Source organism: Periplaneta americana, chromosome 14 (assembly GCF_040183065.1).
Source record: "Periplaneta americana isolate PAMFEO1 chromosome 14, P.americana_PAMFEO1_priV1, whole genome shotgun sequence".
Classification (NCBI taxonomy): Eukaryota; Metazoa; Arthropoda; class Insecta; order Blattodea; family Blattidae; genus Periplaneta; species Periplaneta americana.
Window position 1 is genome coordinate 158,825,537 of NC_091130.1, and position 27,500 is coordinate 158,853,036.

General features: G+C 34.9%; 1 protein-coding gene and 1 long non-coding RNA gene across 2 annotated transcripts in view; one reads left to right on the forward strand and one right to left on the reverse strand.

Moving 5' to 3' along the window:
* The window catches only part of LOC138713923 (uncharacterized), a 130,234-nt gene that overhangs the window by 14,964 nt on the left and 87,770 nt on the right, over nt 1–27,500 (reverse strand). The window lies entirely within an intron of this gene.
* LOC138713921 (dipeptidase 1-like) overlaps nt 11,551–27,500 on the forward strand; it is an 84,583-nt gene continuing 68,633 nt past the window's right edge. Inside the window, exon 1 of the mRNA XM_069846459.1 lies at nt 11,551–11,710. Within this exon, the coding sequence (XP_069702560.1) occupies nt 11,698–11,710 (13 nt within the window). The 5' untranslated portion in view covers nt 11,551–11,697. The remainder of the gene's footprint in view (nt 11,711–27,500) is intronic.

Below are 27,500 nucleotides of genomic sequence, written 5' to 3' on the forward strand. Positions count from 1 at the left end.
CCTATCGTAGCTCCCCAAGTGCATCACGATGCTGGGTGGGCACCGGCCCCATACACTGGCCGAAATTTCATGAGAAAATTTCTTCCCCCATGAGGAACCGAACCAGCGCGCATTCCGTAACGCGAGTCCTAGGCAGATGCCTTAGGGTACGTACACGTTGGAGCGACGATAAACGATAAAAGAAGCAGCGATGCTATATCAGAGAGAATTGAAGCATGCATTGTTATTGAGGTGTGCATATTGGAGTAACGATAAAAGCGAAGATACACGATAAAAGCGACGAAAAAGATAAGTTCCATTTTCTTCGCTCTTGTCGTTCATATGATCTCTGACTAAGATAATATTAATCTGTATAATTAGCGGTGGTTATCAATATATCCGAATATTAATCGATTTATTATTATTTCGGCGTATTAAATTAATTATTGTAGATATTGGCAAATTGAACAGTTGTGTATTTATTGGTCATATGTTATGTGATCACAAGAACCAATCACAACACAACGAATTCATACTATCTTTGGGATGAGAAACGGGTTTAATTTTGTACGTATTTAAGTTACATTAACCTTGAACTTGGCAGCTGATGTTTCCTATATATCTTATTCCATTGAGTGGATGTATAGAATATCTTCTACTGATAAATCAAAATGTTCCCTTCCCGTGACCTCGTTGCTCCGATATGAACACTTGATTCTTTGATAATACCAAAGCGTCGCTAACTCATTTCTTTTATCGTTTATCGTTGCTCCAACGTGTACGTACCCTTAGACCACGACGCCACGGCGCGGGACGTTCAAAAATAAGCCACGGTAGTAATGTGTTTAACGATTCCTTTGAATTGAAAAAGATATTCCAACCGCACACGATGGTAATGTAGTGGTAATGGATAGATAGTGGGATGAAGATAACAAGTCAGCGAATGTCAGCAGGGATGTGGAATTTCTGTTGCAGAACCACCCCGCTGTGCCTGTCAGCAGCACTTTGTGACGTGTTACCAGCCGCCACAACTATACTGCCACTGCCAGCCCGAGTTGGAGAAAGTGCAAGAGGAGTGGATTGCACCTCTGGAGCCAGTGCCAGTAGAGAAGACAGCATTCCGAAGTAAGAACCATCAGTCAGACATAAGACGAATAATCACAACTGAACTGTTGTCCTTCATCACTACCAGTGCCATAGCGTCAATTTAAGCTAAAAAGCTCAGCTTCCCCAGTTAATAATAATTTCATAATAAACCTGCAGTTTATGAACAAAATTATTTATTAATTTTATCAGAGTTTATATTTATGCGTTAAATATTGTGATGCGGCAGCTCAGGATGATTCGTGATGCAGCAGTAAACAAGAAGCCTGCACACACCAGCTTCCAAGCAGACTGGTTTCTTCTGTGTAACCTACTCCACAGATTTTCCATCCCTTTCTAACTAAACTACCCTGGTCGCAAGGCTCGCAAGAAGCTAGCTTTTACATTGAAAATAATTTAGTTTCCGAGTTATCCCTTTTCGTCAGTTGTGTTCTCTTGAAGTGTTACTGTGGATTGTGGCTGATATAATAAATAATGAGCGAAATAACAGTTTCTGACACCAATTTACTTGAATTTTTTAGGACAATTCTATTATCAAGACTGACTTACGAACAAAAGTGCGATTTAAAAAACAAATGACCGTGTCTATTTGTTAGAGATATGTGTAAACCGTGAAATCATATTTCACTCCGTACCATTTGAGGTCATGCCTTATTGGTGTTACGAGGTTCCAACCTATCTTCGAATGCTGACTTGAAATTGACTAATATTTATTTTAAGACTGTATTTTTCTAATACGTTTTCTCATATCGCATGAAAGACAACTTGAGTTAGCTTCCCCTGCTCAAAATTTCATGCTGCGCCACTGATCACTACCATCGGTCTGTCGATCTGCCCCTATAACGACTAATCCAATGATTCCTCTTTTCCTCGTCTCTGTTGGACAACATTAAAATATCTTTCACATAATTCAAGATGTAGGCTTTCCTAGCATATGATTGAAATAATATGTACTGATACTTCTTTGTTTTCTGACATAAATTGAATATTAATATGCAGTCTGATAGAGTAAGTTCGTCTTAATTTAGTTAACTTTCTATATCTAAATATTGGCGTTAATAATCTCACCTCGGATTTATAGATCTATTCAAACTCTTAAAAGTTCAGCAGCACTAACGTACACAAAAGATAACACTGGCATACACCGTGATTAAAAAAGGATGGTGCAAAATTAATAGTGATTAATTAATATTTATTTATTTGCTTCAGTAAAATCTCATTTCACAAACCTATGGATCAACAATTGGCTCTCTTCTGACAAGGTAAAATTTTACAGTCTGTACAAAAGAAACCAAATGACCTGGAAATGTACAAAAACTTGCCCAGACATGTTCAAACATTTTTAACAAGAGCCAGAACAGGTCACATTGTCACTACACCGATTTCACATTTCTGATAATCCTACTTGTCTGTGGTGTAATAATCATGATGAAGATCTGGAACACATTCTTCTATACTGTCCATCCATAAACCACAAAAGAAGTAAATTAAAACCATCAGTACCAGTTGCAGAAGACACAGCCCTGCAGTATATATTGACTACACCCCAACTATGGCTACTAGCAACAGGCATCTATAATGAACACCGATCAAAATACCCCTCATTTCTCGTGAAAAACAACAACTGAATAGACTACAGTGGATTTTATGTTGTCTGCAAACAGCTGGATACATTAAGAAGATTGATTGATTGACTGATTGATTGATTCAAAAGTGAACATATTAAAAACAACTCTATTGGATCGAAACAACACATTAACTGTCAAAGTTTTTTTACCAGCACTACAAGTGTTCAATGTGACTCTCGTTGGTGACGGTACTCTAGTTCTGTCCAGACTCAGAATCGTGCAAGCATGTCCTCTGTCATTGACTCCATTGCTGCTTCGATTCATCGTCTCAGATTATTCAGGTCAGTTGGCAAAGGAACGACATACACGGAGTCTTTAATTTGTCCCACAAAAAAAGAAGTCGCAAGGTGTTAGGTCCGGGGATCGCGGAGGCCACACTGAATTGTTTGCTGCACGCCCGATCCAACGCTGTCGAACATCCAAGTGAAACTGTGATATACTCTGTCACAAAGGGTTCCGTTTGCGCGAATTCAAACACACAATAAACTTATTCTACCTTGGTTGTTGTCATCTTGTGTAGCACTACACTACGTCTCTATTAATGACGATATTGACGAGCAAAACTAAACACACAAATTTGGGACCGGTCGCTTTCATAATTAAGAGCTGTTGATTACTTCCCTTTGTAGCAACTCTCGCAACAGCTTTTCAGTTCTGCACCATCCGTGTATTTCATGGCATTTGAAAATGCACATTATTCTGCATATCTCCAGTAGAACACGGCAATTTTTGTACATAAGTAGTCAATTTTTTACAAATTGGTTTAGCCTATAAATGTTGTTGTTTTCTAATGCCAGGCGTTTGACAATAAAGTCATTTGACCTCTTGCACTCCAGTATTTTTCAAAGATATTATCATGGTCAGCCACTGAAGCACAGATTTTGAGGTGTTCCGAATCCATTTCTTGGTTTGAGTTGCACAATGGGCAGTTAGGGGACTGATATATTCCAATTCTATGCAGGTGTTTGGCCAAACAATCAAGGTCTGTTGCCAATCTAAATGCAGCTACAGACGATTTTCGTGGTAAATCGGGAATCAACTGTGGATTATGATGCAGAGAGTTCCATTTTTTCTCTTGAGATTGTGTTATCAAATTTTGTTTGTTGAAGTCTAAGTATGTAAATTTAACAAATCTTTAAATAACAAGTTGCAGCCGATTTAAGTGAACACCATATCTTAACGTTTTGGTGGCTACTTCATTCACACACAACCCCTAGAATGTCTGGAGGACCACACCTGCTGTTGGTCGACGGGTCCATTGGACCTAGCTGGGAGATCTTGTTGATCACCAGCTTTCCTTCCTTAAGCCACTGGAGGACGATTTTAGTGCCATAGCAGGTCAGCACTAAGAACAGAAAAGTAGAAAGAGGAGGAAGGAAAGGGAAATGAACCCCTAGGCCTCGAATGCTCTAATGCCGTCGGGGTCGAAGAAAGTAAGAGTTCAGTCAGAGGACTGGAAAGGAAAGGGTAAAGAGGGAATTAGGTATTGAATAGAGGAAAATTATACCAAATTCAGTCATTAACTCATCAATTAGCCTATAAATACACGTTAGCATCCTCTTCACTTGATAACTCTGATAATAAAATTACTTACCACCAAGCTCTTATTTATTAAGGAGGATTGATTGGTAATCAGAAAGGTGTCAAAATATAACTACATTTTATTTTGTCATAGCTATTTACGAAGATTCTCTTTTTTTATTTTATTTCTTAAGCTGTCCTCTAGTATCCCACAGACGAAACTAAGTAACCGTTGGTTAAATTTCGTTAAATTAAAGTCGATGAAATCAATAGTTTGTTGCGTTTTTGGTAAAGTCTTTTACCTCTGACCGTCCTTTTTTATCCAAAAATGCTTTCACTATTTCAGTGTTAGGACTTCTCAATTTATATGGTGCATTGTGAGGTATTTTTCTGTTTTCGTAGAAACATGCAAAACGTTTCAGGGCTTCGTATGGGTTGCACGTCCACGGAAGAAAGGAAGAACTTGTTTAATGAATCAGTTGCCTTTATTTCAACTGGAGGAATGGAGAATGCGCACGATTACTACACCTCTGGTACGGGGGGGGGGGGGGAATCGCACGATATGCAAAAAAGGCGAACGCGGATATGAACTCTCCGTTCACAAGATCCCGACACTGACTTATTATTTCAAAACAGTTAAAACAAAAACTGGAGTTCCTCATCTTGATGTAGTCAGTGTATCACTCACAAGGGAATCGTCCCAGGTCGTCTAGGTTGAATTTAATGTAAATGCACATTTAAGTTACTTTTCGTTCGTTAGGAAACGTGGTGACAGTCATTCATTTCGCTTTTTCCTAGTTTACGAAATATATTGATTTGAAAATCATTGCTACTTATGCCGCTTCTTGCGCGCACTCGAATCCTCATAGCTCCGCCACACCGTATCACAGCTCTTCCATTAATGCTCTAGTACATTGATGTCAAAGCAAGCGCATTTTTCTGACGTTGACGTCGTGCGCGGGCATTAAGCGCTAGGTATGCTAGGAGGAATAAGCAGCCTGATGGATTAAGAAAACAGTGGTGCACAAACTTCAAACGGAACGTGAAATTTTATGTCTTTATTTTTATATGGCTTTTTCTGTTTGTTATTTTCTATATTGTCTGTAAAACAAAAGTACTAACACCTATTTCTTAGCCTAATATTGTAGTTGTGTTTTAAACGTTAATAACATAATAAAGAGTAAAGAAGGAATATTCACAGAAATTCCATAATAACTACAACTATACTGTACTAAGTGAATTAAACACATCATTCATAAAGAAAGTGTTATCCCAAAGAAAGACACTGAATATCACATGATAAGTTGAAATTAATATTGATGGTATCTTTAGCCTTATAAAAGTGATCCAAACAATATTATAGTACAAAGCAAAGTTGTCTAGGTATATGTTTTAACTGTAACTAATATTACATAATAAAACTCTTATTGCATTATGCTTTTAGGTGATATTGGTGCGCAACTTTCTGTTATCAGAATATTAAATTATCTCGAAATCTGCTGAAGCTATATAGCTGACGTTTTACCAACACATACGCACATATCTTTTGTTTGTGATGTAACAGTATTTGCTTTGTTAATTCATTTCCTTACAACCATTTTCCATGCGAATATTTTCAAACATTTTAATACATTATCTTCACTAGGCTAATACAATTTACGATATATTAGATTTCCGAAAACATTTTTTTAGTACCTGTAACGCTACTAAACAAACATATCTGAAAATTTCACTTCTCTGTAAAAAAAAAAATTGAGAAAATATTCCTTTTGAATAAAAAAGCAAAGTTGTGAAAAATGAACATTAAAATTAAAACTTACATTCTTATAATGCACTTATATTTCTCAGACAAATCTAAAAATTAACATGGATATAGTTTTAATAAGTTCCGTTCCCTTTATCCATTGAATCAGTGCTGGCCATCCCTGAATATAGCTCGACCAAGCGGCATATACCACCTCTTTCGTCTGTCTCTTTCCTTTCCGCTGTAAAGCGCTCAGGCTCTCCTGGGCTCTAAAGCGCGCGCTTGCTGCTATGGGAATCAGTTGACATCACTGCTCTAGTATATTTCTTTTTTCTCTTAACTCACATTAATAGAGTAATAGAGCAATCCATAGCATCTGTCACCCATTCGTACACCGTCGAAATCTATAGGTATGCAGCTGGAAGTCTAGGAACACGACTGTGCATGTACTTCGAAGAACCCAAAGGCGAATTTGTACCTAAAGTAAAACAATGTGTAGACAAAGATAAGTAATTTTATGTCGTGGTAGATGCAAGTAGTTCCAGTAAACTGACAAAAAAATCACGTGAGAAGATGGTTAAGAGATGTATTTCTCCCAGATGTTAAGAAAGACACACTACTACTTCTGGACTCCTGGAGTGATCAGATAGATGACACTATATTTACTAATGAGACCAGCCTCATGGTCTAGTGGTCAGAGCTTCTGGCTATAGTTCATGAGGTCCCGGGTTCGATTCCCGGTTAGAGCACAGGAATTTTTCCTTAAAGGGGATTATTCCTGTGTTCGTCCATGGTCTGGAATTTAGGTTAAGTTTAGATTTAGGACCTTTCCTGGCACTACATTATCATAATCATCCTATCACATCATCGGGGTAATGTAACTCCGCCTTCCAGGCGCCCCAACCTCAGAAGTGGGTTACAACTAAGCCACAGCCAGGAGAGAAGACCAGAAATGTCGAAAAGACAACCTGGTGGCATTGGATAAAAAAATATTTACTAATGAAAAGTAAACAATACTTTACATAGCAAGACAATTAAAACACAAATTATCCCTCCAAATACTACAAGATTTTTGCAATCCTTGGTTGTATATTTTTTAGGCAATATGTTGTTGTTGTTTTCTAATGCCAGGCGTTTGACAATAAAGTCATTTGACCTCTTGCACTCCAATATTTTTCAAAGATATTATCATGGCCAGCCACTGAAGCACAGGTTTTGAGGTGTTCCGAATCCATTTCTTGGTTTGGGTTGCACAATGGGCAGTTAGGGGACTGATATATTCCAATTCTATGCAGGTGTTTGGCCAAACAATCATGGCCTATTGCCAATCTAAATCCAGCTACAGACGATTTTCGTGGTAAATCGGGAATTAACTGTGGATTTTGATGCAGAGAGTTCCATTTTTTCCCTTGGGATTGAGTTATCAAATTTTGTTTGTTGAAGTCTAAGTATGTAGATTTAATAAATCTCTTCACAGAGTAATACGTAGATTTAGTAACAGGTCTGTAAGTAGCAGTGCTGCCCTTCTTTGCTAAAGCATCCGCATTCTCGTTTCCCAGGATTCCACAATGGGATTGTATCCATTGGAATACAATTCTTTTATTGAGTGATATTAATTGAGAGAGCATTTTAGTTATTTCTGCTGTTTGAGATGAAGGTGTGTGTTTAGAGACTATTGATAGAATAGCTGCTTTGGAGTCTGGCAATATAACTGCATTCTTAAATTTATTGATGTGGCATAGAAGATTCCTGAGACTTTCACTTATTGCAATGATTTCTCCATCAAAACTTGTTGTTCCATACCCAAGAGATCTATAAAGTGAGAAGAGACAGCACGTAACACCTGCACCGGCACCTTGTTCTCTGGAGATCAAGGATCCGTCGGTGTATAAATGAAGCCAGTTTTGTGGAGGGTACCTAATATTAATTGTCTGTAAAGACAATTGTTTCAGCATTTCAGTGTTTACTTTCGATTTCAGTATTTCGTCTGTTAAATTTAGATTATATTCTATATTTAATAGAGTTAAAGGGTTTGGTTTAATTTGTAAGTTTTAGGCAATATAAAATTGTAATTCGAAGGCTAGGAGATTATTTCAAACATAAAATTATCTGTGAAAACATCCCAGACACATTGTACAATAGGGGCTTCATAATGACATTACATTCCGTTGTATATCACCTGTTTCATTCACCTGTCCTCGAAGACATGCTAATATACGAGTGGCAGAGGTGTGGATATGTGACGGAGAAACCTGTGAGAAACTTTGATAACGTCCTTGCAACAACGGTGCACATTGTGTGTTACAGAAGAGTGTGAGAAACCAGCCTATATAAAATGTTTGTACTGTTCAATGGCTCTTTGTTCCGACCACTTCATTTCGAATCCACGCTATCATATTAAGGGGCGTCACAAAGTTAATACTTAATTATTTTAAATTCAAATTGAATTTGTATTTCAACAACAGCACTCTATTAATGTGAGTTAAGAGGAAAGAAAATAAACTAGAGCAGCGTTTCTCAAACTATGGTCCGCGGACCACCTGTGGTCCTCGAGTTCTGCCCTTGTGGTCCTTCAAAAAAGGCAGAAGAGAAAATAAAAGTCAAACCAATTGCGTATCACTCTCAATCAGTGAAAATCTCAGAATTTGAAAATGACACATGGCAATCGTCTTTCACTTTTTCTCCCAGTACTGACATTTTATGAAATTTATTACCCTATCCGTCTACTGACTTCCCACTCTATTCTCAACAACAAAAGAGGGATTTAAAGCACTATGAATGTGATGTTTCCCTGCATATCTGGCGCCGCGCCTGTAATCCAACCAGGCACCACCCGAATTCATAACAGAGGACCGAATATTTCCATGTACTTATGACTTTCTTAACAGTTTTACCGACACCCGTCTGCACATTGAAATGGGCACTTATTGTACGTCGTACATCAATAATACAACTCTGACGTCACAATTTGAAAGTTATTTTCCAAGTAAATATGATGAATTTTCATGGGTTCGTGATCACTTTCATTGAGATATTGAAACTAACAATTTCATTGAATGAAAGAGAACAGTTAATTGAACTCTCTAATGACACCGGACTTAAAATGAAATTCCAAGCGGAAGCTATGGTTAATTTCTGGACTGCATTAGAAATGAAAATAGAATATAGTGAACTGTACAACGATGCTTTAGAGATTATAATTCAGTTTGCTTTTACGTATCTGTGTGAGAAAGGATTTTCATCACTAACTCTAATAAAAACAAAGTAGGCTACCGAAATCGACTCGATGTATGTGACGATCTCTGACTTAAGTTTACCAGCATACGTCCAAATATAGAACAACTGTGCAAGAATCGGCAGGCTCATCCATCTTATTAATGTATCAACATTTTTTTAGTTAATAAGTTAAAGATTATCCAAACTCTAATAGCCTTGAATTATAAAGAAACAAAAATGAATTTTCTTCTACCAATTAACATTAGCTTAATTACTTAATACTAATATAAAATTAATTTAATTTAATTAATTTCAATAAATTCTATTTTAAAATATAAGTATACTTACTTACTTACAAATGGTTTTTAAGGAACCCGAAGGTTCATTGCCGCCCTCACATAAGCCCGTCATCGGTCCCTATCCTGAGCAAGATTAATCCAGTTTCTATCATCATATCCCACCTCCCTCAAATCCATTTTAATATTATCTTCCCATCTACGTCTCGGCCTCCCCAAAGCTCTTTTTCCCTCCGGCCTCCCAACTAACACTCTATATGCATTTCTGGATTCGCCCATACGTGCAACATGCCCTGCCCATCGCAAACGTCTGGATTTAATGTTTCTAATTATGTCAGGTGAAGAATACAATGCGTGCAGTTCTGTGTTGTGTAACTTTCTCCATTCTCCTGTAACTTCATCTCTCTTAGCCCCAAATATGTTCCTAAGCACCTTATTCTCAAACACCCTTAACCTATGTTCCTCTCTCAGAGTGAAGGTCCAAGTTTCACAACCATACAGAACAACCGGTAATACAACTGTTTTATAAATTCTAACTTTCAGATTTTTTGACAGCAGACTGGATGATAAAAGCTTCTCAACTGAATAATAACACGCATTTCCCATATTTATTCTGCGTTTAATTTCCTCCCGAGTGTCATTTATATTTGTTACTGTTGCTCCAAAATATTTGAATTTTTCCACCCCTTCGAAGGATAAATCTCCAATTTTTATATTTCCATTTCGTACAATATTCTGGTCACGAGACATAATCATATACTATGTCTTTTCGGGATTTACTTCCAAACCGATCGCTTTACTTGCTTCCAGTAAAATTTCCATGTTTTCCCTAATCGTTTGTGGATTTTCTCCTAACATATTCACGTCATCCGCATAGACAAGCAGCTGATGTAACCCGTTCAATTCCAAACCCTCTCTGTTATCCTGGACTTTACTAATGGCATACTCTAGAGCGAAGTTAAAAAGTAAAGGTGATAGTGCATCTCCTTGCTTCAGTCCACAGTGAATTGGAAACGCATCTGACAGAAACTGACCTATACGAACTCTGCTGTACGTTTCACTGAGACACATTTTAATTAATCGAACTAGTTACTTGGGAATACCAGATTCAATAAGAATATCATATAAAACTTCACTCTTAACAGAGCGATATGCCTTTTTGAAATCTATGAATAACTGATGCACTGTACTCTTATACTCCCATTTTTTCTCCATTATCTGTCGAATACAAAAAATCTGATCAATAGTCGATCTATTACGCCGAAAACCACACTGATGATCACCAATAATTTCATCTACGTACGGAGTTAATCTTCTCAAAAGAATATTGGACAAAATTTTGTACGACGTCAACAAAAGTGATATTCCTCGAAAGTTACCACAGTTGGTTTTGTCCCCCTTCTTAAAAATAGGTAGGATTATGGACTCCTTCCATTGTTCTGGTACAATTTCCTTTTCCCAACTAGCAAGCACAAGTTTATAAATTTCGCTATATAATGCACTTCCACCCTCTTGTATTAATTCTGCTGGAATTTGATCGATACATGGAGACTTGTACTTTTTCAGATTTTCTATCGCAATTTCGACTTCTGAAAGCGTGGGTTCGGGTATAAATGGCTCAGCAGTTTGTATTTCAATTTCGTCCCGATCAAAAATATAAGTATACTGGTATTAAAATATGCTACAAAAATGATAAATTTGCTTTCGAAGGGAACAAGACTAAGGTGGTCCGCGGAACTGTTCTGACTTAAAAAAGTGGTCCCTACTTCCAAAAAGTTTGAGAAACGCTGGACTAGAGCATTATTGCGAGAGCTGTGATACGGTGTCACGGAGCTAGGAGGATCCGAGTGAGCTCAAGAAGCGGTATAAGTAGCAATGATTTCGAAGTCAGTATATTTCGTAAACGAGAAAAAAGCGGAACGAACCACTATCAGCAAGTTCCTTAACGAACGAAAATTGTGTTAAATATGCATTTTCATTAAATTGAAGTTACACCGACCTGGGATGAGAGCAGCAGGTGTTCGATATGTGCATCGAGACAGAGCAAGCAGTACGGTAGCGACCTCGATTGTGGGAGCAAACAATTGCCACGAGTTGCGGGAAGTTTTCCGCACGAGCGAGCTGCGGTTGGTCTCTCCGCGTGTCTGACACGTGTTGCGTCAGTCAGTCATTCACGGCCGTGCGTGGTGGACACCTGAACGACTGCAGCATGGGCAGAGGCAGTGAGTATCCGCTACACATTGGCTACTCTGAAAGTTTGGTCTGCCGCAGATGAAGATGTTCGTGTTACTTTAGAATCAGGAAAAGTGTTAAGTGCTTCCTTATGAGTACAGTCCGGGTCTTCGAATTTTGTAGACTAAGTGTGAAAGCCAACCATTTCCCCCCATTACTACATAGGGCTATTCCATATGAAATCGATCAGTAAAAAACCTCGCATTTTTTATACTCTTATTTTTTCCCCTATTTATACAAGGTGCTGAGGAGAGTGCGTTTTCAAAAATATACTATCGAAAGTCAAACGGTTTTCGTATTGTTGAGCGACAAATTTAGCGTATTTTATAAAAACAAGCCTCTTTCAGCGCTCAGAACTCTGGAACCGTTTACTGCAGAACATTGAACGAGAGCTCATTTTGAAGCTGACATTTGGTAGGTTATGTTAAGAAGTAATCCTTATTTTTATTGTATACAGAGAGACAGATAATCTGATTTTAATTACTTTTAGGCTTTTTGCCCATTTGTAAAAATGTAAAAAGATATTGAGAAAAAACCTTGCATTATTAAGAGAGATTTGGCATTGTTTGCTTAGTGTCACGGCAATAAGTTTCGAGGGTATTAAATAAATTATTTTCACACGCCTGGAGTTGAACGGGGCAGTACCGCACGCACTGGCCGAGAGCTGAAGATAAGCGAGCATTGGACATCATTTTACTCCAGTGTTTATGAAAACCTGTGATAAAGCTAGTCCAGCTATGCGCTACTAGACGAAACATCACGTGTTTATGTCTCCTGGCCTTGCTTGCCTAGGCTAGCTCCCGCCTCACAGTCAGCTGGTTAGTTCACGCGCGTACTATTTATTTTCTTTACTTGATTTTTGAATACTTTCTTATCAACGTGCCATCAGTAAAAATACGTGTTTATATTTTGTACTTTCAATGCGGAATCTAACCATATATTTTAAAAATATTTTTTCGTGGGCAAAGGTATCTTAATTAAGAAAAATCTAAATTTCTCCATTTCCATAAAAAGCAAGAAAAACTTACATGTCAATATAAACTTTAACTTTTCAGCATTAAAATAAATCATGATTTTGATCATTGGGTGAAAGGGTTTCGGAGCCACAACAGTTTAAAGTTGCTAATTTTATGAAAATACGACAAATTAAAATATTTTTAATTTAAACACTATGAAGTTCTGATGCCTCAAACTTTGCACAAAGCATTGTATCACAGTTGTCTACGGACAGAAAAAGTTTCATTGTATTTAAAAATAGCAAGGTCAATTTTCTCTATATTTCGGTCGATTTCAGATGGAATAGCCCATATGCTACTGGGTTATAGTGATTTTTTAGTTGTCAGGTTGAATTTTCTTTTTCCAACTTTGTTTTTATTTTCGGTACTACAATAGTTATTTTCTGTTATCTTAAGATAACACGGAATTGCCTATCTTGACAATGTTAAATTATGTCTTACATACCAACTTTTTCTCGAAAACAGTTGAAGCTAGACAGCTGATTTTTACAGCTCATGAACACATAACTAGACTTTATGCTGAAACAATAATTTTTCTTTAATTCATTTTCTCACTGAAATAATTTTTCGCAATTCTCATTTTTCTAATATTTTCAGTACATTAGCTCTAAAATTCAACACACTCGTATTTCAAAACATTGTCTCAGACGCCTACATGTAAAATATTGAAATAAATAATTCCTGAAAATCTCAGCTTTACAGATGAAATAGAAGCTTATAAAAGATTCGTTTTAAATGGAAAATAAGCATTAAAATTATACTAAGCTATATAAGCCCCCTTTGCAGAAAAAGGATAAGTTAACATATACATAATTTTAGAATAATCATATGAAGAGTCCACTGTAAGAATGATGGATGTCACTTTCTTGTCGAAAACGAACCAAGACTGTCAATGCATAGCTTAAGACATATAGAATTTACATAGAGAGTTATATGGCATTAACACTGATAGTCATTGTCCAGCAATGATCAGAATCACAGTTAAGCTTTGAGCGCTAAGCATTTCAAACTTTCAATTGCTTCTCCTGCAAAATGTATTCCAAATGACATCCATCATTCTTGCAGTGGACTTTTCTTATGTGATATAACATTTTGAAGAGGAAAAATTAAATAATAAATTTAAAATATATATAAGTTTTTGTCCATAATCCGTAAATTTATGAGGAATAAGCGTTAAAATTAAAACTTCTTCTCAGAGAATTGAAAAATTAAAATAGATACAATTTCAGTCAACAACAAAGTCACGTGTGATCTACCTACAGACAGAAAACCAGACAACATACCAGTATTGGAAAAATAAAACAATTGAATCAAAATCCAATTCCGTTCCCACTTACCAGCATCGCTATATGTTTGGATGTTCTACCGGGATTTCCCTAAACCCATTAAAAGCAAATGCTCTGTAACTTTCAGCGCTGGATCCTGGACTCATTTCGCTGGCATTATCATCTTCATGTTACTCAGACGTTAGATAACTATTGTAGTTGATAAAGCGTCGTAAAATTACCAATTAAAAACAGCATTGTTTGCTTTTGAAGAAGCTGCCAACTTTCATGAAAACATTCCAGACACATTGCATAATAGGGGCTTCATAATGACATTACATTCCGTTGTGTATTACCAGATTCATTCAGATGTCCTCAAAGACATGCTAATATACTCATGGCAGAGGTGTGGATATGTGAAACATTTTGAGAGCTGAACAATCTTGATATGGACAAGCAAGTTTTCCAACAAGAAGGGGCGACCTCCCATGCTGGTCATGGGAATGGGTGCCTACTCCAACATGCAGTATGTTTCAAGACTGTTCATATCCTGCACCAAGTCCCGATTGTGTTTGTGTGGGGGTATTGAAAGAACAGAGCTTCACAGCCATTGCATGTTAAAACATTGAAACAGTTGCGCACAATGCAGGCTAACAAGGCAGCAGTTCGCTATGATGAGGCAGCGTATGGAACATGACGTCATACACGATGGCGGAGAACACATAGTTGTGCGATAGGTATTGTGTTGTGTGAAAATGTTATCAAAGTACTATATTTCGGTTACTTTCTTTTTTACCACCGTGTACAAAACGCACTGGCCTGCTGTGACACCCCCGAAAAGAACCGCAGCTTTCATAATCAGAGAGCTTATGGGTTGCCCTTGTGACGATAAGATTATTGCTCCACATTTACGCAAACGAATGTACAGTCACTGAAAAAATATCTGGCTGATAAGGGAAGCATTCCCGCGTTCACTTAATTCGTTCATGCGCTCAACAAGTTCAGCAGCGACGTTCATTCCACAGCTTATTTCATTTTAAAAATTAAGCTTTATACATTAGGAACCATAATATAATGTTATTCATGTGGTCACAACAGTGAATAGGGATTATAAAGAATGGACACTTCGCGTCGGTACCTTTGATGTAGCCGGACTGATTTCAATGACCTTCAGCCAGCTATAGCGTGAGATTCTGCTTTCTCCCTAGAGTTGGAGCTGACATCACACCAGTCCACACCTGTGGAGTAACGGCTAGCACGTCTGGCCGCGAAACCAGGTGGCCCGGGTTCGATTCCCGGTCGGGGCAAGTTACCTGGTTGAGGTTTTTTCCGGGGCTTTCCCTCAACCCAATATGAGCAAATGCTGGGTAACTTTCGGTGCTGGACCCCGGACTCATTTCACCGTCATTATCACCTTCATATCATTCAGACGCTAAATAACCTGAGATGTTGATACAGCGTCGTAAAATAACCTACTTAAAAAAAAAAGACATCACACCAGCTAGCAGTCGACACAGCGGAAATATAACACATATAATTAATACATCTAAGTACATTATGTACTCAAATAAAATAAATTGGATCCATAAAATAATAAATCCGTCATTAACTGTAATGTCTAGACTCTAGAGTTCCTTTATAATGAGAGATGAGACGTTGACCCCAACAACAATTAAAATATGTAATGATTTGATAGCGCTGAAAATGGAAAAACAAAACTCTTATGAGAAGTAAAAACCTATATTATATTATATACAAATATTAAACGAATTTCATACATAATTTTATAATATATTATATTATTTTATAATATAATTTATTATATCTGAAATACAAAAAAATATTTTTACTACTAGTTTGTCATTGAGAAATAAGGAAAAGCTGTTAACTTAAATTTATTTGAAGCAAAGCGTTACTGGATTATGCAATAAGGTAGGCGATGTTTGGATCCTGTGTCTCAACTCTATACTCAATTATTATCTTAGCGTATGCTCGATTACACTAACCTCTAGCGCTTGAAAGTGGAACTAAACGCTGGCGCACAGAGAAACAAAACACAGGAAAATTCGCTCAGTGTCCATTCTTTATAATCCCTATTCGCTGGTCACAATGCCACACTGATGGCCAGTTTCATCGAGTATTGCCAGAACGTTATACTAGTAGTTATTTACGATACTAACGTCGTAATGTTTCAGTTTACTTTATGAGTTTGGTAACCAGTCGAGTATTGGAATATGAAGTTACGACATGTGTATCGTATCCGATTTGATAAAAAAATGTAAAATTAAATAATGTCTCAATGTAAAATTTTATGGCCAACTATATACATTTGCTTTTGTAGCTGATCGAATCATATAGGGGGCTTTGTACGAAAAACATTTGAAGAACGTTATTATTATCGGTATTGTTACCGACTAGTCAATATAAATATTACAAATATGAGTGTTAATGATATTGACTTAGCAGAAAATGCTGCTATTGGTTTATTAATTCCAACAAAATAGCGACAGAGATATGAAGAGGAATATGAGACGTCTGAACAGTGGTGTGAGAAAAAAAAAGGTAGAGAATGTTTCTGGAAAGGTTATGCTGGCAAATTTTCCAATGAAAAGTGAAAAGGAGAAATCAAGTTCTCTATGGACTCATTATTCTATGATGCGATGTACGATCTCATCGAAGAAAAACGTGGACATCAGTAAGTACATACAATTGTTAGATTTCTTAAAGCGGAAAAGTGACTTGTGCAAATGTTACCATTAATGCGTATAACAAACGAAAGGAACAGATGTTTTATAGGACCCACCCCGAGTATTCCATAGTATCGATTATATATTGTATATTTTCGATTATTATATCAAGTATGCCATCTTAAAAATACTAAATACATAGTACTATAAACATGTATAATTTAATAAAACCAACAATAATGATATTAAGCTCATATTAGTCACCTTTGCTATACAATACAGTATATTAAATTTTATTCAAAATAAAGTTAAAGAAAGGAAACAAACCAAACCTAAACTTTAAACACAGTAACATTAAACGTTCAAACAATACAACATTGATATTAATACAACAATAAAATTAAGTTCATATTAGTCATCTTTATAATATATTATAAAATACTAATTCTACTCAATTTATACTGCGTTTTTGGTCCAGGGAAAATACTAGTCTTTCACAAAAAAAAAACATTTTTACTAGTATTTTCCTTGGACCAAAGAATTAAAAACAAAATTGGTGTAAAATTAGCATTTTACCATGGACCTCACTGGAGATGTTCCGTTTCATCTTCTCAGTTATCCGAGTGATTTCACAAAGTGCCACGATACGGCGTTCCTGTGGCTATCATTTAATACCTTGTAATTCCCAATGACATCTCCACAGGAGTTCATCTCGTTTACTTTTAAATTTCTTCAGTCTCATCCCAGGATTGGATGTTTCGCAAAACATTTCACCCCTAAGTAAACCACATTCGCATAAAAACCATAAACAAACAAAATTTTTACTTTACGACACTCAGTGCGGTAAAGTTGGTCATTACAATACTCGTTTCAGTGTTGTTATGTTTCACTTTACATTATCAAAGCGGATAAATGTAATTTTTCTGTCTTCAACATTAATTTGTCTTAATAGACCGTTAACTTTAAATGCAGGATTTTAGGCAGTTAACTCATCTCACAAATTGTTAAATATGGCGGAAGACATCAGAGCAGCTGTTCAAGTAACAGTGAGTTGTGAAAGTGATATTTTGTCTCTCTCTTTAGGCAATGTTTAGTTGTTGTTTAGTCAGCTGTCCGAAGACAGGTTTGAATATCATAAGTAACAGTTCAGTTTTAGACAGCAAAGAAGTAGGACGTATTGTTGAGCAGCTCTTATACAAAACCGTTGGCGTAAAATGGGAAAGAATAAATCGACGAAGACGGCGGAGAAAGGGGAAGTTGAAAAGAAGATGAAAGAGAAGGAAACAGACAATACCATTAGAAACAATGAAAATGGGATAGTAATAAATGAACAAGAAATCAGCAACGGGCAAGTTATTTCAGAAATAAGAAGCATGTTTGAAAATTTCAAGCTATCTATACAAGGAGAAGTAGAGGAACTTAAAAAGTCAGTAAACTACATTTCGTCTAAATTCGACTCTTTTTATCAAGACCTCTCTCAAACACAAGAAGAACTGAAGGCAGCACAAAAAGAAATAAAAGACCTCAAGTATGAAAACGACAATTTGTATTACGAAATAAAAGAAATCCAGCAATACTCAAGAAGAGACAATGTAATAATATTCGGAATTCCTGAAGCGAGATCTGAAAAAATTTACGAAGTAGTGAACCAAATTTCTGATTCAATTGGAGCCTTAAATTTAGTCAATGATGTCAGCGTGGCCCATAGATTACCATCAGGATCACCGGGGAAAGTGAGACCTATTGTCATCCGATTCTCCAAAAGGTGCAGCCGGGATGCCTGGCTTCAGTGCTACAAGGTGGAGTCGAAGAAGGAAGGTGATGGTCCGGGAATCCCTCTACAACGGCTTCCAAACCATGCGGGACTAGGGAGATTCACTGCAGCAGACCATTTGACCGTGGCTACCAGAGATCTGCTGCGTAAAACCAGGGACGTCGCCAAGATGAAGGGATACAAGTTTGTATGGACAAAGGATTGTAATATCTTTGTACGTGAAAATGAAAGCAGTTCTGTAAGTAAAATAAATTCAGTCTCTGACTTAGAAAGACTGTGAATTCAGTACCCAATAATAATTACAATTCACAAATAATTAAAAAAAAAAAAACTGTCATGCTAATTGTAGTAATGCTTTGTAATATTACTTGCAATAATGGAAGTAAACGGTCATTTAGAACAACTTAATTTATACTGTGACAATAACGATTTAAAAACAGCTGTCTTTAACGATATCACCTCTTGCAACAATTACATTTGTAACTCGTTTCATGATTTCAAATTTATTCATTTAAACATACGTAGCATAAACAGAAATTTCCTGGAATTATGTGCATTATTACAAAGCTTCACTCATGATTTTGACATTATCATTTTAACGGAAACTTGGTTATGTCACGATTTTGGCTATGATATTAATGGATACAATAAATTGGTAAAAGTTAATAAATACAATAAATGCGATGGAATAGTAATATACTTAAAAAATAGCATTGATATTAGTGTAATAGAAGCTGAAATTGAGCACTGTAATTCACTTCATTTTAAGATTAAGCTTGATAAGAGTGAAATTTTTTTCACCGCCATTTATAGATCCCCTAAAAACAATAAAAATGATTTCATAGACAATTTAGAACAGTATTTATCCAATTTAGAAGGTTGTCGCAACCATATTATTGTTGGAGACATAAACATAGACATATTAGAAAATAGTATAGATTTAATTGGCAGTAAATATATGAATGTTCTCCATGAATATGGTTTTGTAAATTATTTAAATGCCATCACTAGGCCTTCAATAACTTCTGGCACATGCATCGACCATATATTTCTAAAAACTCAAAATAATTATAGCTTCATACCTGGCGTTCTATCTAGTGCTATTACCGATCACTATATTGTTTTTAGTTTATTAAAAATGTCTAACAATGAATACAATTCCAGGCCGTCTGTTACTCTCTCATCACAAAATATGCAACAAATTAATTATCCTGATTTGATTACAGATTTTCTAAAAGAAACCTGGGAGTCGGTCTATAATTGTAATGATGCCAATGCCTGTTTTCAAATTTTCTACAATTTAATCATAAAGTATATAGATAAACATACTATTATAAACAGTAATCAGAAAATTTCTAATAAATCCAAGAAAATAAAACCCTGGATCACGGCCGGCATTATTAATTCTATTCGTACAAGAGACAAACTTGCTTTAAAAGTTAAAAAGAATCCAAGTAACGTACAACTAAAAAATTACTACAGAGCATATAGAAATATGTTAACTCTTATCATTCGAAAAACGAAAATTAAATATTATGAATCCAAATTTGATAGATACAAAAATGAACCTAAAAAATTCTGGCAAGTTATAAATGAAGCTACAGATGTAAATGTACAAAATAAACAGCCAATCAAGGAGTTAAAAAACGATAAGGGCGAAATATTAAATTGCAGAAAAGAGATTGCAAACGAATTTAATAATTATTTTTCAGAGATAGGACACAAAGTTACTTCTAACATTAATAAGTCAAATTTTAACTCTTCTCTACAAAATGAGACACAAGATGAACATTTAGCTTCCTCCATGTTTCTTTTCCCTGTAACTGAAGATGAAATTATTATTTTGGTTAAGAAGCTAAAAAATAATGTTGCTCCTGGTATAGATGGAATTAAGAATAATACTTTCAAAATTATTATCAAATATATATTAAAACCCATGGTTCATACTTTTAACTTATGTTTTGTGCAAGGTATATTCCCAGATGTTCTGAAATGTGCCATAGTAATTCCAATATACAAATCTGGAGATAAAAATAATTTAAATAACTATAGACCTATATCTTTACTTCCAACATTTTCCAAATTGCTTGAAAAATGTTTAAAGAATAGATTAATAAATTATTTAGAAAAACATAAAATCCTCTCTAAAAATCAGTTTGGTTTCCGCAATAATATTTCTACTGATGATGCTCTTATTAATGTTACTGGAAAAATTATCAATGAACTAGATATCGGAAACAAATGTTTGGGTATTTTCTTGGATCTACGGAAAGCTTTTGACACTATCAATCATAATTTACTTTTGGACAAACTACATACTATTGGAGTTAGGGGTATAGTTTTAAAATTATTCCAATCATATTTTAGTAACAGAAGGCAAATGACCAAAATTGAAGATCAATTTAGCGAATACAAATATATTGATATAGGTGTACCGCAAGGAACAATTTTGGGACCTATTTTATTTCTAATATATGTTAATGATCTGCTAAATATAAATTTAGAAAAATTTAATGGATCTATATATTCATATGCGGATGATACAGTAGTTATTTTCAGTGGTTTTTCTTGGCAGGAAGCATATAGAAATGCTAATATAGGTGCTAACATTGTTAAAAAATGGCTTAATTCCAACTTCCTTTCTTTAAATATATCTAAATCAACTTTAGTTCCTTTTTCGTTAACAGCTGCCAGTGTTCAAAATTTAAAATTTAGCGATAAATATAGACTAATAATACACAGTGAAAATTGTTTAGATCCCAAAAGTTGTAAATGTCCACCTTTGAAAGAAGCCACGTATGTCAAATATCTGGGTATCATTATTGATCAGAATTTAAAATGGCCTCATCACATTACTTATCTTTGTAAGAGGCTTCGTAAAACAATTTATAAATTCGTTAATCTTCGATGTTACTTACCTATTAGAGTTCTACGAAATGTTTATTTGGCCATTATTCAGTCTATCATTCAATATGGTATAATTGTTTGGGGTGGAAGTACAAAAATTAATCTTAGTCCGTTAAATTTACTACAAAAACGAATAATTAAAATTTGTTTGAAGAAACGTTTCGATTATCCAACTAAATTAATTTATTCTGAATTTAATGTATTTAATATTGAACAAATTTATAAGTATACGCTCTTAAAATTTTATCATAAAAATCGTAATAAGTTTGTATTACAGACACACAATTATGACACAAGACGAAATATTAATTCAACATTAGTAGAACCTAAATGTCTCACATCTGCTGGTCTAAAGCATAGCATAAATTTTGGCCCTCGGTTGTACAATGCTTTAACTAAATTACACCCAGAACTTCTAACATGTAACCCACTAACATATAACAAGAAAATTAGAAACGTGTTAATATCTTCAATTTGATTAAATAAATTTATAGCCTATGTGTATGAATTAATCAACCTATATTATATTTGTATTCTATAATTTTGAAATATATATTAATCCTACTTTTCACGTGCGATATTATTCTTCTCTAGTGTTAATATTATATTATATACTTAATTCCATTGCCGCTGTAATTATATTTTAGTTCCTATTTTATTTTACTTATTTATTTATATTATTAGTATTATTATTATTTTATTTTATTTTTTGTTTTTATTTATTTATTTTTTTTTTTTATTTTAATAATATATCTGAACTGCGACCGAGCACGAGCGCTGCTCATTCGGTCTCAAATTTTGTTAATATACTACTGTATCTTCTTTTTATATTGCTTGTATTATTTTATTTGTATTTCTCAATGTTTGTTTTTGTAATTATATTTCTTTATTCTGTATATTTGAATTTAAATAAATAAATTAAATAAATAACACCAATAAGATATCACTGATGAGGAGATAATGGGGTAGTGTGGCCAGTTCCTTTCACCCTCCAATGCATACATCGCCGACTAGCTACATGTTACACTAGTCAGACTTCAGATGCATACAAACAATTGATCTTCCTCTGACACATATCGTCAAGTGAGATGTACTGCCTGATAATAGATGTATATATCAGCCAGAACCTCAATCGGAGGTGAAATGTTTAAATGTAACATTTAAAAGATAGTTTGGAATGTTTAATACATCAGGTTAATACGGGAGGATGGTCTTTAAAAGTCAAGTAATTAACATACCGGCTGCTTATTTTATATTGGATGTTCAGAAATTGTGGGACTTAAACGTGTCATTGTATGTAGGAATGTTGATTTTCATACTATGCATTTTTGACACGATATAGGTTTTCAAAACAAGTATATACCCAGTATATATATTTTTTTAAATAAAAGTAAATAATGTAATTGTTCACATTTCTAAAAAAAAAAAAAATCTCATTCCCAGATTAACATAGGAAAATCATCCTAGTTATCAAAATTAAATGTGTATACACTTTGTGAAAAAAATCATTCAAATTCTTGACTAGTTAATGAGAAAAATTGACACATCTCAGTGTTTTAAATTGTTTCCACAAAATTTTTGCTTCAAAAATATATCATTCAGTTGCTTGTATGTTCGCTAGAATATTAATATTCATTAGAGTTTCCATAATATGTCTTAAAAATTTCAAATGAATAGTTTAAAAGTTTAAATACAGAGCAAAATGTGGCTAATGTATTTTTTTTCTAAATCTGCGATATTCTGTTCTATTCTGAAATAAATCTTCAAATAAGAACTCAGCTCTTACTTTCATACAGCATTTTAAAATGGTTCTGTAAGACCATGGCAAGAAGCACAAAGTCAACTATTCAAGAAAAACAAACTTCAAAGTGTGCAATTTAGCTGTTTTGTTTGCTTTTTTAAATAATTCGGGTTAAATGTCCCCATTACAGTTTAAACACTTGTCTAACCTTCCGCGTAAGTTATGCATCACATTCTTCAGTGTTTCTTATTTCTTCTCGTATGCGTTCTTTAAGCTCTTTCGTAGTAACCGGACGATTCTGGAAGACTTTGGACTATAAATAGCCCCGTACAGTCAGATCCGGAGATCTTGCTGGCCAAGTGATGTCAAGAAATCTTGATATCAGTCCACCAGGAAACATGGTTCTGAGGGCAGTCAAGCTTTCTCTTGCGGTATGCGCCGTTGCACCATCTTGTTGAAAGAAGAGGATTATTTATCCTAGTCTGCACAGTTCTGCTATGAGTCGATCTCGCAATATTCAACGCCATGTACCAGGCATGTCAATTGATGCCCATAAGAGCAAGCGCGCGCTTTACAGCCCTGGAGAGCCTGAGCGCTTTACATCGGAAAGGAAAGAGACAGACGAAAGAGGTGGTATATGCCGCTTGGTCGAGCTATATACAGGGATGGCCAGCTCTGATTCAATGGATAAAGGGAAGAGAACTTATTAAAACTGTATCCATGTTAATTTTTAGATTTGCCTGAGAAGTATAAGTGCATTATAAGAATGTAAGTTTCAATTTTAATGCTAATTTTTTTACAAGTTTGAGTGTTTTATTCAAAAGAAATATTTTCTCAACTTAGTTTTATAAAAAAGTAAAATTTTCAGGTATAGGCCTATTTATTTAGTAGCCTTACAGAATGTTTTCGTAAATCTAATATACCGTATATACGTATTACTGAAGATAGTGTATTGAAATTTTTGAAAATATTCGCATGGAAATTGTTTGTAAGGAAATGAATTAACAAAGCAACTACTGTTACATCATAAGCAAAAGATACGTGCCCATGTGTTGTAAAAATGTCAGCTCTATAGCTTCAGCAGATTTCGAGAAAATAATTTAATATTCTGATGATAGGAAGTTGCTCACAAATATCACCTTAAAAGCATAATGCGATAAGAGTTTTGTTATGTAATATTAGTTACACTTAAAACAGATACAGCACCTAAGTAACTTTGCTTTGTACTGTAAATTTGTTTTGATTAGTTTATTGATTACTTTTGTAAGGCTAAAGATACCATCGATATAAATTCCAACTTATCATGTCATACTCAATCTCTTTCTTTGGAATATCACTTTCTTTATGAACGATGTGTTTCATCCACTTAATACAGTATAATATTATACTACTATGGAATTTAAGTGAATATTCCTTCTTAACTCTCTACTATGTTATTAAGATTTAAAACACAAGTGCAATATTAAGAAATCAGTGTTAGTTCTTTTGTTTTACAAACAATATAGATAATATTAAACAGAAAGAAGCCATATAAAAATAACGACATAAAACTTCACGTTCCGTTTGAAGTTTGTGCACCACTGTTTTCTTAATCCAACAGGTTCCTTATTCATATACACAACTCTTCCTGTTTCCATACTTAGCGCTTGCTGCCCGCGCACCACGTCAAGGTCAGAAAAATGCGCTTGCTTTGACATCACTCGCTTATGGTGAAGAATTTGGTTAGAACTTCTGTTAAAAGTTAATATTTTATTGTAATTTGTTGTAAACCTGTGGAAAAGGCAAGGGCTCAACAGTAGCCTGGTACTTGTAGGATTAAATTTGGGGGGGGGGGACCTAAACTAAGTACGTATTTTTTTCACATCTGTGCACTGGTATCAACGACAAGTAAGATAAATTTATCATCATGTCATTGTGTGAAATTGTACCGAAGTTTAATTAATGCACCCCACCGTAAAATCCACCAAAATGTAATTATCAGGGAAAGGATTTATATGTAAATACATATTTACTTATAAAGCTAATATAATTTATATTTTGCATTATCTTTATGTTTCACAATGTGTAGGGTTGAAAAATCCTACTTTTATTTTCCATATTTTTCCATATTTTAGAGTTTAGTACATATTTTCGTTAATTTCCATATATTTTCCATATTTCATATAAAACAGTCCATATTATATTAGGTTTAACAATAAAACAAAACAAAATTCCATTAACTTTTAAAAATACATTTCAACAATAGAGATTTAAACACATGTTCAGTAATCCCTTTAACATCAGAGTTATTTGAAAATTAGCAGTCCTATCAACAATGGGAAAGTAAGTTACAAAACTGTATTAATTTAATTTAAAATTTTTAACAGACTTCAGTTGTGCAGCTCAACAGTTAAATGCCAGTCAGAGTACACATAGGTTCAGTTTTGTAAATCATACTATAAAGACGGTAAATATGCCAAAAGTACGTCATTCAGTCAATTTAAAATCAAAACTAACAAGTTACATTTCAGAATTTAAAGAAGATGGTTTATCAACTGACAATAAAATATTATTTTGTAATTTGTGTCAGTGTGCAGTATCATCTACACAAAAGTTCCTGGTGCAACAACACATTACAACTAGTAAACATCAGGCCAACAAACAACTAAATTCCAAGCAGAGACAATTGTTTTTAACACAACCAACAACATCGAATGTAAGATCTGAGTTTAACATCGACCTGTGCCGTTCTCTCATCTCTGCTGATATTCCTCTCTACAAACTAAAGAATAAGGTCTTCAGGGAATTCCTTGAAAAATATACTCAACATACAATCCCGGATGAGTCAACACTTAGGAAGACGTATGCTCCATCCATCTACGATGAGACAATACAGAAGATAAGAGATGAAATTAAAGATAGTTCAATTTGGGTTTCCATTGATGAGACTCCCGACAAAGAAGGTAGACTTGTTGGTAATGTAGTTATCGGTTTGTTAAGTGAACAATATTCTGAACGAATTCTTTTACATTGTGATGTTCTAGAAAAGTGCAATAACAAAACTATAGTTAAACTGTTCAACGAAGCTATGGGTATCCTGTGGCCAAAGGGTATTATGTACGATAATGTGTTATTCTTTATTAGCGATGCTGCCCCTTATATGGTCAAAGCTGGACAAGCATTATCTGTTGTATATCCTAAATTGACTCATTTTACTTGTGTGGCGCATGCATTTCATCGTGTGGCAGAAGTGGTCAGAGACAATTTCCCTAAAGTAGATTTGTTGATTTCATCAGTGAAAAAAGTATTTCTCAAAGCTCCCAGTAGAGTTAACGTGTTGAAAGAAATGTACCCTGAAATTCCATTGCCACCAAAGCCAATTTTAACTAGATGGGGTACATGGCTAGAAGCAGTTGAATATTATGCCGAACATATAGACTCTATTAACAATGTTCTCCTTGCATTGGACTCTGAAGATGCAGTCTCAATTGATACTGCGAAAACAGTTACCTGTGACATAAGTGTGAAGAATGACTTAGCTCACATTCAGCATACATTTTCATGCATCATAAAAACGCTCAAAAGTCTCCAAAATAGGCACCTTTCACTATCTGAAAGTTTTGAAATTATAAATAGTACTGTGGAACAACTGAATCGTGGTAGAGGTAAAGTTGCAGATGCAGTAAGAGCTAAGGTGGACACTGTACTTTCAAAAAACCCTGGATATGAAGAACTACAAAAGGTTGTTGCTGTGATGAGTGGTGAATCAACAGTGAAGATTAACTTGGACTTATCCCCAGCAGACATTGTGAAATTGAATTATGTACCAGTTACTTCTTGTGACGTCGAACGCTCTTTTAGTCAGTATAAATCTATCCTCAGAGACAATAGAAGAAGATTCACTTTTCAGCACTTGAAAGAAATGTTTGTAACCTATTGTTATGGTAACAGACAATAAAAATTGTGTTTTGTTGAAACTACATTGGAAGATAAGGTACGTCCATTATATTTTTTGTTTAGTTTGATTAAAATGTACCAATATTTAACGTACATAGTCATTTTTTTTATAATTTTAAGTCTATATTTAATTCCATATTTTGGTAAAAATCCATATTTAATTCCATATTTTGGTAAAAATAACTACATATATATTTACATATTTCATATATTTTTAGTCCATATAAATCCGTTCCCTGGTAATTATATTAGAAAAGTAAGCCAAGGGCGAGCTTGGATGGAGAACATGTGAGGGAATTTGTTGTGCTGCATTGTTGCTAGGTGGCCCGGCATCCAAAGCGATGCAGAGTGTATAATTATCTAACAGGAAAGTTCAGACAATGCGACCAGACATGACCTACTTTAATGCATAATCCAGTAAGCCATAAAATGACTTTGCTTCTAGTAAACAGAA